The 12,783-nt window shown below is 54.1% G+C and overlaps 1 protein-coding gene across 1 annotated transcript; it reads right to left on the bottom strand.

Annotated features, from left to right (window-relative positions):
* Positions 1 to 363: 363 nt before the first annotated feature.
* LOC139585531 (serine/threonine-protein kinase PAK 3-like) lies at positions 364 to 12,749 on the bottom strand. Its single transcript, XM_071418342.1, has 12 exons — positions 12,687 to 12,749; positions 12,243 to 12,348; positions 9,260 to 9,922; positions 9,005 to 9,068; positions 8,126 to 8,174; positions 6,977 to 7,086; positions 6,102 to 6,219; positions 5,609 to 5,708; positions 4,995 to 5,191; positions 3,948 to 4,085; positions 847 to 992; positions 364 to 808 (listed from the first exon to the last, which is right to left on the bottom strand). Exons 1-12 carry the CDS (start codon positions 12,747 to 12,749, stop codon positions 577 to 579), a joined length of 1,986 nt encoding a protein of 661 aa, XP_071274443.1. The 3' UTR covers positions 364 to 576.
* Between the last annotated feature and the right edge of the window lie 34 nt (positions 12,750 to 12,783).

Genomic DNA, 12,783 nt, shown 5'->3' with positions numbered 1-12,783 from the left:
AGGGCCCCCGGGCTGCGTGAGGGCAGAGCCGGAGATGAGGAACAGCCCTGGAACGGGCCCGGGCCCGAGGGGGATTGAGCTGAAAACACAAACAAACTTCTCCGCGCCTCCCGCCACGGCTTTCCCGGCACTGCGGCTCCGGTGGCTCCGGCTCAGCGGGAAGCCAGGAGCCTCACTTCTCATACCCCTGATTAGGAGCATCAGTGCATCGCTTTGATTTCCCTCAAATAGGGAAAACTGCCCCAAACCCCTGTGGATGAGTGGGCGAGGGGAGAGATTTCTGACAGAGAACTCCAAAAATTGAGAGCAGGATAATGAAGAGTAAGTGAAGAGCCTTAAATCCAGCCTTCCCCCACGCCTCCCTCCTTCCAGCTGCACCTCCTACCCCGGCAGTGCCGGAGACAGGGAATGGGGCCGTGCTCACTTCATGCCCCGGGGCTTCTCCCTCTGCTCAGGGACAGGAGTCGTTCCCCTGCTGCACCCTGGGCTCTCTCCCACCGGAGACTTCTCCAGGAACTTCTCCAAGCTGAGTCCATCCCACGGGGCACAGCCCCCCTCCAAGTGCTGCAGCGTGGGTCACTGTGCCCCGGGGTCAGTCCTGCCAGGACAGGCTGCTCCAGCGGGGCCCCTCTGGCCACGGGGGCACAGCCTCCTCTCAGGCATCCCCGTGCTCCAGCGTGGCTGCTCCGGGGGCGGCAGGGGGATCTCTGCATCCCCATGGATCTGCAGGGGGATCTCTGCATCCCCATGGATCTGCAGGGGGATCTCTGCATGGGGCACCACCGTCTTTGGAGGCACCAGGAATAGGCTGAGCTCTGCCCGAAGCTCTTCTCACATTCCCCACACCCTTCCCGGCACAGGGAGGCTTTTACCTCCTCACAGCTCCCCAGGCTGGGTTTGCAGCCCCTCCTCGTGTGGGGTCTCTGGGGCTTTTCCCCCCCGTTGGATTCCTGCCCTGTGGACCCGTTCCAAATGGCCTCTTCCACGAGGTTCTGTGGCAGGGATTTGTTCTCCCTGGTCTCTGTCCGCAGCTCAGTGCCTGGGGGAGGAAGACAAGGAGAGGAAGAGACAGGGAGAAGAGAAAAGGCAGGAGGAGAGGAAGGAAGAAGGAACAAGGGAGGAAGGAGATGGAAAAGGAACGTGGATGGATGTAGGACAGAATGAGGAGAAGAAGGAGGGTGGACAAGGAGAAGATGGGATTTGCCTCCATGCCAGAGGGAAGGGGAAGGAGATCCCCCCAGTCCATCCCTGGCAGGATGGCGTTGGCAGTGAGGCTGTCCTGCAGCAATGCTGGGCTGGGAGATGGAGCAGCAGGGAGGGGAAAGGGGCAGTGATTCCTCCTGCCCTGCCTGGCTGTCCCAGTCTGGAGCGTCCTGGTGCTGCAGAGGCCCTTGGAGCGTCCGGCACTCAGGAGCCCGGAGCTCACGGCTGCTTTATAAAGCTGACAAAGTCGGCAGCATGGGTCTGGGTATGCTCTGCAGCAAACTGGGTTTATTGGTACAGGAACAGGGGACAGAGCTGAACAGGGTCCAGGGACAAAGACAGGGTGCAAGCTGAGGGCACAGGGGGTTTTTATATGGGGTAGTGAGGGTGGAGCTGAGGGTCAGGGTCCAATGGATATGGGGGAAAATGGTGCAAAGGAGGGGTTAAGGGTCAGGACAGCTAATAGGGAAGCAGGGGCAGAGGAATGCAGTAAACTGGGGCCAATGGAGGGACAGAGAGGGAGAACATTCTAGGCACTCACCAGAGATGGGTAACAGGGGTTGAACTAGGGTAATTAGGCCAATGGGCCAATGGGGTAACATAACTTTCCATAAATCAGCATGTGACAGCAAAGATCTGTGGGAGAAGCAAGCTTCTCACCATAACCTTGAAATCTATTCTTCTCTTTGGGGACCAGTCCTCCACAGCTGTGGAATTGAGACTCTGATGGTAGAGTCCTGGGCCTCCACACCAGTACATCTTTCTTTTCCTTGCAGCCTCCTCCTCTGCCGCCCAGACAAAATTTAGGATTGACAAATCTGGCTTAGGAGAGCAACAAGGGGTGAGCACCTTGGGTTTTGTGATAAAGGAACCTCACTCTTTAGAATTTTTAAAAGTTTAATAAGGAATAATAAGGGACAAATCAGTAACAGCGCTGGGTGTTGGCAATGGCCAGAGGCACACTGGTTAACCACAGCAACTCTTCTTGTCTACTTTTTCCATTGTATTGTTCAAATACATATTCATAATGATTATACATAATCAAACATTTCTTTGAACACATTTACATGTTCCAGGAATTCTTTAGGTTGGTTTGACCCCCAACTCGCCTTTTTAGAGCACGTGCAGGAATCGTGGATTGCTGTTTTGAGGGTTGTGTGTCACTGCCTCACAAGGGCCCCTGTTCTGTGGTTTCAGCAGGTGACAGTTATTGACAGTGGAAGGGTCAGTGGCAGGGGCCTCATCACATCCCTTCCTTAAATGTTATCTGACCATGCAGACGGTTTTAGCTACTTCCACAAGTACTTTAAAACAACATTAGCTATTTCACAAATATCTCTGAGTCATTCTCAGTATTGTCAGTTAGTAACAAAAAAAAAGCATTAGTTCTTATTTCACAATTATGGCTACTTCTGCAAAAGTTAACATTATAATGCACAACATCTGGCATGCACTTCAATATTTTGCAAAAGCCAAAACTATAATGTATGTTTTTCACACTGTCCACAAACTAAAATATCATCCATAAATGATGTTCTGAGGATATGAGCTACACAGGGGCCAGGGCATTGGCCACAAAAAGTTGACAAATTATACTATAGCAAAAGCAGTGAAAAGTGATTACAAACTGTACTCTATCAAACTCGTTGTGATTAAGAATATTTTGCAGAAGTCAATACATAATAGCAAAAGCCAGCACTACCTAGTTATTTATAACAAACCCAGGGCAGGTTTTTCCCTTGCATGGAGCACCTGGGCCTTCCCCGGGCCCCTTCTGCCCTCCTGCAGAGCCGGTGGCATTTTCCAGCACACACAGTTTGTAGCCAAGAGCCGGGTGCAGCCGAGAAGGCTCCAAGCGCCTCCTTCCAGGCTGACTCTGCAGGTGCCGAGGCTGCTCTGGGCTCTGCCAGGGCTCTGCTGGGGCTCAGCTCTGGGCCAGGCTGGGCCCGCCCTCCCCTCACATTGCTCCGGGCAGCTGAGTCACGGCGGGAGAGGGAAGGGACACGTCAGGGGAGTTGAGGTTTAAGAGCGTTTTTATTCATAAAACTTTCATAACAAACAGGCTGCTCTAACTACCATAACTAACTAGCAATGCTAACTACCCTAACTAACTACCAGTGCTAACTACCATGACTAACTAGCAATGCTAACTACCATAACTAACTAGTTGTCTTAACTACTGTAACAAGAAGCTGTCCTCAAGTGCTTCATCTGCTCTGCTGCTCCTTCAGTTGCTTTGCTGCAGTGATCAGAGGTGTCAGGCTGGAGAGAGGCTTGGCTGATGATAAAAATGGGTGCTGCCCAAAGGATAAAAAATAAAGAAATGAACTGTTACTTTCCAGAGTCAAGTTCCTCACAGGCTCTGTTCCAGGAGAGGGACAGGGAAATGGTTTGAAAATCGAGGGAAGCAGGCTCAGATTAGATCTAAGGAAGAATTTTTTAACCGGGAGAGTGGGGAAACACTGACAGGAGGTGCCCAGAGATGTGGGAGGTGCCTCCTGCCTGGAAACATCCAAGCTCAGGTCAGGCAGGGCTCTGAGGCCCCTGAGCTGCTTGAAGATGTCCCTGCTCGCTGTGGGGCACCAGGTCCAGATGAGCTCGAAAGGAGCCTGCCAGGCCACAGCAGGCGAGGATTCTGCTCGCTCTGCGCGTGGAACGCAGCGAGACTGGAGACTATCGGAGGGGGCCCCACAAGAAAACCCCTCCCTGGCGCTGCTGCTTCCCCTGCAGCCCTTGGCTCTCACCTGCAGCAGCTCCTGGGCAGCCCAGCGCCGCTCCTCGTCCGGCTCCAGGCTGCACTCGAGGAAGTCCCGCAGCAGAGCCGACAGGCGCCGGGGCTCCTGCAGCTGCGGGGTCCCGTTCTGCCGGATCAGAGCGCGAGCCTGCAGGGAAAGCAAACTCAGCGCTCTGCCAGCTTCCTTCACACCCACACGGGCTCACATCCACCCCGGGGCCTCAGCCCCAGCTCCAGGGGCACTTTCCTCCCTGCCAGAGATGCTGCTCAGAGCTCATTTTGCTATGCCAACCAAAGAACCCAAACCCTGGGGCTGCCACAGCCACTGCAACATCCAAATGATCTCGCCTTGAGAGCCAGTTTCATTGGCTGACTCTGTTAGTAGGAACCTCCATCAGAAATAGCCCATTTTGCTTCTCCAAATATGGACACCAGCTTTACAGGCCATTTTCCAGATTCAGTGTGGTCTGCTTGTGTTATTTCAGAGGATTCTTCCATCAAGTGCATCTCTGCAGTGCCACTGACACTCAAGTAAATGCATTCCTGATGCCCCATCCCAGAAACTGCCAGGCAAGAAACAGGAGGTTTGTGATGCTGAAAGCTCAGGCTTGGTGACACGGAAAAAGTAGCTTGGACTAGGAAAGAAATACATTAGACTATGAGGATGTTAAACCATCATCTTCAGGTTTTAGACAAGTTTCCCAGTGAGAAGAATCAGGGGGGTGGTCATCTTGCAAAACCTCTTTTAGAAACTCCTGCAGAAATCTTGTTGTGTTTGGGGCTGGGATTTGGGGATGGTGTGGGGTTTTCTTGCAAGATAACATTAGAGCTGATGCACTTGCTTCATATTTCCAAGTCATCCTCTCAGCTAGAAGAGCTGCAACAACGAAAAGCCCAAAGCAAATTGTTGCTGGAGATTGCAGAACATTCGTCTGTGTGGAGGCACAAGTCCTCTGGGAATTCCCTTCCCATGTGCAGAAACCTCCAGCTGCTGCTCCCAGTGCAGGGTCCCCCTGTGCTCGCAGCCTCTGCAGCCACTGGAGAATTTGCCTCTTACCATGGCCGCCGTTTCCCTGAAGTAAGGAGGTTCTCCTTCCACCATCTCGATGGTCACAATGCCGAAGGACCAGATGTCCACCTTGGGGCCATAAGGAGATCTGGTCACAACTTCTGGGGCCATCCAGTGAGCAGTGCCCACCATGGAGCTGCGCTGGTCCTGCTCAGGGCTGAGCTGAGCGCAGAGGCCAAAATCAGCTGAGGACAGAAACAAACCCTGTCAAAGGCAGCTGCAATGGGGAAACCAAGCACAAGATTCCCCACGCTCAGTCTGAGAATGCAGTAGTGAAGTCAGCTGAAAAAGTCCTAAGGGCTGTAGCCAAGGAAAGATGGAACTGGGCCCTTCAAGAAACCCTCAGCTTTCCTGCAGTGGCTTTTACTGATTCCCTTGGAGCTTTAGATTCCCAGTGCTGCCCCTCTGGAAGGGCCATGGCCAGAGCAAAGGCACTGCTGGCCCCCTGCTCCTCTCCTGAGCTCTCTGCAGGGGCAGCCGCTCTCAGCTGGCAGCAGGGGCCGGGCAGTGCCCCCAGCAGCCCTTGTGGGGCTCTGGCCCTCCCTGGGAAGCAGCCCCAGCCCCGCAGCCCGGGAGCGCCGTGCCTGGCCAGGAACACCCACCCAGCCTGACAGAGCCGTCCATGCCCAGGAGGATGTTGGAGCTCTTCAGATCCCTGTGGATCACCCGGTTGGAATGGAGGAAATCCAGACCCTGCAGACACTGAGAGAGAACAAGAAACACGAGGGCAAAAATCAATGGCTGGAATATATCACACCAGAAAGGACAGCTCAGAATTCTGCCAGCAGCAGCTTTGCTGTGACAGGCCAGGAGTGCAGTGCACACAAGCTCCAGGCAAACGGTTCAAGGCAAAGCTGAGAACAGCAAATCAAATCCAAAGCACACAGAGAGTATCACAACAGCAGGAGAGAGAACAAGAGCAGAGTAGAAATGCAGTGATGCTGGCAGGCTGTTCACTGCAGAGGCTCTTTCTTCTCCAGCTCATGAAAACAACACAGAAACAAAGCCCTGAGCATGGAGCCACTCCTGTTCTCACACCCTCTTTGGAAGGACCATCGTGTCCCAGCCATGGGAGTGACAAGCAGGATCCCTCACCTCCCGACTGACAGCTGCCATCTCTCCTTCAGCCATGCGCATCTGTCTGACAACGTCCCGCAAAGTTCCTCCGTCCATGTATTCCATCACCAGCCAGAGATCTCCATCAACAAGGAAGCTGGAAGAGGAAAGCAATGGCATGGAGATGAAAGTGCAGAGCTCAATTCCCCCATGGAAAAGCCTGGAGGGGAGTTTTGTTTCCAGGTCACTTGTCAGTGAGGACAGAATCAGATGGAGAGACATTCCTGCCAGGCTGCACAGCCCTTGGAATCTGCACAGTCTAAAGGAGACGGAGACACCTGTGAGAAAGGAGAGGCCTTGGATGGCAAGCAGGTGAAAAATGCAGTTTAGCAACAGCCCAGATCAATGTGGAACCACAACCCTTGGCCCCAGCTGGTTCAGCTTCTGAACTCATCAGTTCCACCATTCCCTCCAGAACAAGGCAACACAACTGCCAGGGTTATCCAGGGGAGGAGGCCGTGCAGCACTTGGGACAAAAGCAGTCAGAAAACCTTTCAGAAAGTCCCTTCAGAAACAGGCAAGGCCAGTGAAAAATGGGCAAATGAGGCATTTCTGGAAACAAGAACCCGATCTTCCTGGCATCTGTAGCAATGGAAAAGGGCTGGGAAGAAGAAGCCAAGGGAAATAATTTCTGCTGTGGTTTATCAGCACTTGCTGGGAGACACAGCAAACGGGGTCAACTTGAAGGAAAAACCAAAGCAAAGCAACAAAAGCACGTGGAGGGAGTGAACTGCCAGGCTGTTGGTTTGGGAAGATGTGGCTGGGTCGGGCATTTTCAAAACAGGCTACAGACTCCGGATGCCAGGAAAGGTTAATGCAGGGCCCGGGCTCGGGATCAGAGCTGAAGCACTCACCTGTCCAAAGAGTTGACAATGTTGGGGTTCTTCTTGTCCTTCAGGAGCAGGATCTCATTCACAGCTCGTTCCCTGTTCTGCCCTCTGAGACTCATTTTCTTGATGGCCACCTGAAGGGACATTGCAGCCTTGAACTGGAGGAGTCTGTGGCAGGAGGCCACAGCAAACACGGAGCGAGTCTTTGTGGAGCGACGGAGCCGGGCTGTGCCAAACTGCCTTGGGATGGGACACCAGAGCTCAGCAAGGGCCATTCCCACAGCCCATTGCTCTGCCAGCTGGGGGCTGCTTACAGGACACATGGCCAGAGACATTTGGCCTTGCAAGCTCTGCAGAAATGGTCCCTCAGCTGTCAGCCTCAAAGCTCTAACAACATTCTCTGCACCTACAGTCTTCTCAAATGGCCTCAACACTCCTACTATTATTATTCAAACCCATTTGGCAAGCAGGAGGTAATTCTGGTTCTGTGAAAACAAAGCAGAACAGCCAGGAACCCCTTAGCAATTCTATGGGATTTGGTCATGATTTCAGATGCAACTGATCTGTTTGGGATTGCACAACAAAGCAGACACGCACACCCATTGCTCAGGTGATCCCTGTCACAGGCTGTCACTGACACCAGACCAAACACAACTGCAGGGTTTAGGAGAAACCTTTGCTCTGGACATCCATCTTCTCATTTCTCTCCCTCACTCTCTGTGAACAGCTGAAGTAGGACTAAAACCCCAAACTGAGCCCAAGCAGGATCTCTCCCTAATCAGGCCTTGAGGTATCCTTTGAAGATAAAAGGCAGGATGGAAATAATATTGTTATAGTTTAGCTAAGAATAGCTAAATAATGTTCCTGTCTAAGGTTGGGATGAAGATCAATTGGGCCTCAGTCTCCAGCAGCTGATGCATTCACACTTTTAGATATGAAGGCCAAGCCAGTGTGTCCTGCTCTGACAGACACCGCTGCCCTCCTTGCATTCCTTTGGCGCTTCAGAAGGACCAAGTCTGTCCCAGCTGTGTTCTGCAGGCTGACACTGCTCTGCCTTCAGAGGAGCAGCCTGGGCAGGAAAGCTCTGCTGGCCCCCAAAGCTGCAGCCACAGCTCCCAGCAGAGGGGAAAGCCCTGGAGAGCTGCCAGACGTGCTGGGCGTGTTGGCACTGACCTCTCCTCCAGTGGCCCTGTCGAGTCCTTTATAAACGGTTCCAAAAGCCCTGGAGACAAAACAGCAGAGAAGAAAGAAGCAGCGCTTTAGGCCCTGGCAGGGAAAGCCAGCCCAGACAGGAGATCTCTGCTGCCTGCAGCGTTCACAAACACCTGGGTGCATCGACCCTTCCAACAACAGCACAGCAGCCACCAGCCCTCTGCCATGCAAGGTGTGCAGGAGAAAACTGAGACCCAACATGAAGGAATTGGGCTGGAGCGAATCCCAATGTCCACCCTGAATTGCTTTAGTTCAAAACCTGAGGTGAGAAATGGGTGTCTAAAGAACTGGAAAAGAATGCATTTCATCCTTTTCCATTTCCTGCCTAAGACCTGCAGGTTCCACAAGGGCCCTGCCATCAGGCAGGTGATGCTTTTTCCCCCAGAGTGCATCAGCTCTGTGCCTGTTACTGAATGGATGGGGTCTGCTACCTGTGCTAGAATAGAGCACTTATTAGTTCATCTCTGGTTTCTGTTTCTAAACCATTAGGTTGATAATCCTGACCAGTGGATATTTTTTGAAGGAAAATATTTGAAAGAAATCTTCTTGAGAACTGTTTTCTGACAGTCACCAGATGGTGAGTTGCTCTTTTAGGCAATCCAGTTCCAGAGACAGAAGATCTTCCAGGTCCTGCTCCTTGCTGCAGGCAGGACACTGCCAGCCTCAGGGGCCTTTGACGGCGCCTTCTGACCACAGTTATCAATTCTGATCAGGACTGAGAGACAGCAGGATGGTAGCCCAGTGTCTGAAGGTGCTTGGAGCTCTCCTGACTTCTCACTTGATCCTGCACCAGCACAACACCCGGCCCTGCTTGTGCAGCAGTAGCTGCCGTGCACTTACCCTTGGCCAATCTGCTCCACTTCCAGGTATTTCTCGGCAGGCTCCTCCTCGCTCACGGTGTTCCCTGAAAGAAACCACGTGGAAGACGCTCCCTCCCAGAGTGAGACCCTGCCTTGCAGCAGAGCCACAACCAGCCCCACTCCCTGGGGCCGTGAGCCCCTTGGTGTCAGCGGGGGAAGGACAATAAATGACTCGGTGACATTCAGCTGCAGAGCAACACTGGGTGCAGCTGATGCCCAGACACACACACAGCACCTGCTCGGGCACCCAGGAACAGAGCAGACGTACTCAGCTGCATCAGGCACCACTCCCCTCTCCCCTCTGGCTGCCCGGCTGTGCTGCTGTCAGAATGTTCAGCCCAGGATCCCACAGCGGAGGGAGGTTCATTGTCCTCTTCCCAAGCAGAGGGAGCTTCTCCATCCTCTTCCCAAAATGCTGCAGCTTCTCCATCCTCTTCCCAAAATGCTGGAGGTTCGCCATCCTCTTTCCAAGCCAGGGGATGTTTGCTGTCCACTTCCCATGCTGGGAGATGTTCACTCTCCTCTTCCCAAGCCACAGGATATCCTCCATCCTCATCCCACACTGGGAGATGTCCATTGTCCTCATCCCACTCCGTGGGAGCTTGGCCACTCTGGTCCCACACCAGGGGACATCCACCGTCCTCGTCCCAGGCCGGGAGATGTCCCCTGTCCTTGTCCCACCCCGCGGGAGCCTCGCCGTTGCATTCCCACCCCGCGGGATGTTCGCCCTCGTCTCCCAGAGCAGCGAGAAGTTCACTGTCATCTCCCGGCACTGAGGGAAGTTCACCATCGTCCCCCAGAGCAGCGGGAAGCTCACTGCTGTCTTCCTCCTCTTGGGCCTCCTCTTCGGAAGCAGAGGGAGCCCGAGGGGGTGCTGGTGCTGCTTCTGTGCCCTGTGGACAGATGGCAGTGTGAGGGACGGGAAGTTCTATCCCAGTTATCACCTTATTTATCCTCAGCTGCACATCCAGCTGCACTACGCAGAAATGGGGTTTGGAGCTGTTCCAACTAACAATGGGCTAAAGTCGACATTGCCACTTATTGTTGGGAATTCGATATTCCACCATGGCTAAAGCCAGCAAGCAATCCTCTGCCTGCAAAACCAGACCTGCAGCTCTTCAAAAACTCTTCAGCAGAAAAGGAGAAAACTGATGGGAATTCCTTTGCTGCTGCTGCTGCTGCAAAGACACTGACAGGAACTTTCCTTCAGCCTCCCAGGCTGGCCCTCGACTGCCACATGCCGAGCTCAAAACTTGCTGCATAATTCCAAACACCAAAGGTTCCTTTCCCACTCACCGAAGGAGGAGCTGCTCGGAATCCAGACATGAGGTGCCCTGCAATGGGAGAGGGAACATGAACCAGATGCTGTTAGGAGAAAAACTGCCAGTGCTGGGAAATGCCATGGAGCAAGGCAACCCTGAGAGAGCATTTTGCTTTCACAGCATCCCTCCAGGAGCCACAGTCCCTTCCCACAGCAAGCAAGAGAACAAGCACAAAATACTGGGCTGGGTCAGTTCTTGGCTGGAGCAGCAAAGGGAGGGAGTTCCAGGCTCTGCTGGCACAGACTCCCTGCTTGAGGGAACAGAACCCCCCAGGGCTCATTGCAGGTGCTGTGCACGCCCCGCTGGCTGCAGACACCCCCTTTTTCAGCTGCAGCTGCTGGCAGGAGCTCTCCCAAAGCAATGGTGTCTTCATGGCCATTTGGTTCCAAAGCCAACTCAGCTCCAGAGGAAGAACAGAAAGCACACAGCAAGCCCAAAGGCACAGATGCTGCACCGAGGGAAAACCTCAACTTACGTGCCAAGTGGGTTAAAAAATACCCCGAATAAGCCACAGAGTACAGAGTGCAAACTGCAGCAGCCACGTGCTGGATCATTTTGGCTGTGCTGCACACGCCTGCAGCCTGTAGCCCTGCAAGCACAGAAGGACAGGGCTGGGCTGGCTGCTGAGAATGCCTCGGGCAGGAAGATCCTCCGGCAGCGAGCCCAGAGCCACTCTGGGCACTGAGGCCTCCGTGTCCCACAGCAACGGGAACACCACGGGGACGTGGCGCTGTTCCTGTGACATCCCAGCAGCAGCTCACGCAGAAACCGCCTGGAAGGTTCTCCTGTGTCACAAAGGAGCACAAAGAACCCTCCCAGGGCACAGCCCATGGCCCAAAGGATGCAAGAGGAACTCAAAATGCAGCAAACAAGGACACCCCATAGCCCAGCCTGAACACTGAGGAGAACAAGGACAGGACCTTTAGTCACTGATAGTTCTGACTAAAAGCAGCAAGCCTTGCTCCGTCTGGGATCTTTGTTCTAGTTCTAAAAACAAGCAAGGTTCTCCAGTCTAAATACACAGAAGGCAGGAACTGGGGAGGAGGTGGGATTAGGAAGGAGGAGGAGGAGGAGGGAGAGAGGAAAAGGGGGAGCAGGAAGAGGAGGAGCAGGAGCAGGAACAGGAGGAACAGGAGGTTCCAGTGCCCCCTGTGGCCGCAGCCACGGGACCATCGCCCCCACCTCGTCTTGCAGCTCAGTGGGGAGGGGGAGCTCGTCCCAAATTTATCCAGGAGTCCCTGAGAGGGTTTTTTATTGGGGGCGTATTTGGAGCTCGCAGATTGTGGACTTGACCCCAAATATCATCTGGTGTCTCTGGGAGGTTTTGTTTTCTCTGTGTGTGTAGGTTTGGATCTTGCAGGAGCCCAAAGCTGAGCCCCTTGGGGGATCTTTGGGGGCCCACGTGGCCATTGCCCAGTATGGGCAGGGGAGGACATTGGTCCTGGGGACCCCTGGGAGAGCAGAGGAGGGGAACCCCTGGGACCCCCAGAGTGGGGAGAGCAGAGAGGGGCAATCCCAGAGCTGGGGGACCCCGGCAGACTGGAAAGGGGGGGAGCCTGGAGAGGAGAGACCCCTGGGATCCCTGGGATCTCAAAGTAGAGCATCAGGGGAGAAGGGCCCCCATGGACCCCCAAAAGCCCCTGAATCATCCCTGAGCAGGACGCTGGAGAATGGAGAAGCCCTGGAACCATTGGACCCCCATGATCCCAAGGAAAGGAAATTAGGAAACCTCTGGAACACCAGAAGTGGAGAGATGAGTGATAGGGAAATCCTGGGAGAGCTTTTTGGGCTGAACCTTGACATTGTGGAGATTTTCATGGACAGAAGACTCCTGCTGACTTCTACAGATGGAATTGGGCAGGAGGAGCCTCTACTCCAAGGTGTTCCCACCTTGGTTTCCCCCAAACCAGGGTCTGTCATTCCCAAGCTGTGGCCAGATGGCAGAGGAGGAAAAGCCCCAGAGATCCCGCATGAGGAGGGGCTGCAAACCCAGCCCAGGGAGCTGCAGGGAGGAAAGAGCCCCCCTGAGCCAGGAAGGCGGCCGGAGATCCAGGCAGAGCTCAGAGCTGGTGGAGAAGCCTCATGGCAGGGAGAAGCCCCACAAGTGCTTGTAATGTGGGAAGGGTTTCAGCTACAGCTCCACCCTGATGGAACACCTGAACATCCACCCTGGGGAGAGGCCCTGGGAGTGTGGGGAATGTGGGAAGAGCTTCAGTGGGACCTCCGGCCTCACCAAGCACCACAAGATCTACACTGGGGAATGGCCCTGTATGAGTGCTTGGAATGTCAGAGGAGCTTCAGGTTGGATTCAGAGATCGTCACTCACCAGCACTTGCACACCAGGGAGAGGCCCTGCGAGTGTCCCGAGTGTGGGAAGAGCTTCGTGTGCTGCTCCAGCTTCATCCCCCATGGGAGGATCTGTGCTGGATGATCCCCA

Source organism: Agelaius tricolor, unplaced genomic scaffold, assembly GCF_023055355.1.
Source record: "Agelaius tricolor isolate 1412-34295 unplaced genomic scaffold, bAgeTri1.0.p SCAF_84, whole genome shotgun sequence".
Lineage (NCBI taxonomy): Eukaryota > Metazoa > Chordata > Aves > Passeriformes > Icteridae > Agelaius > Agelaius tricolor.
Note: the sequence above shows the minus strand (reverse complement) of the source record. Positions and strands in the feature narration are given on the sequence as shown.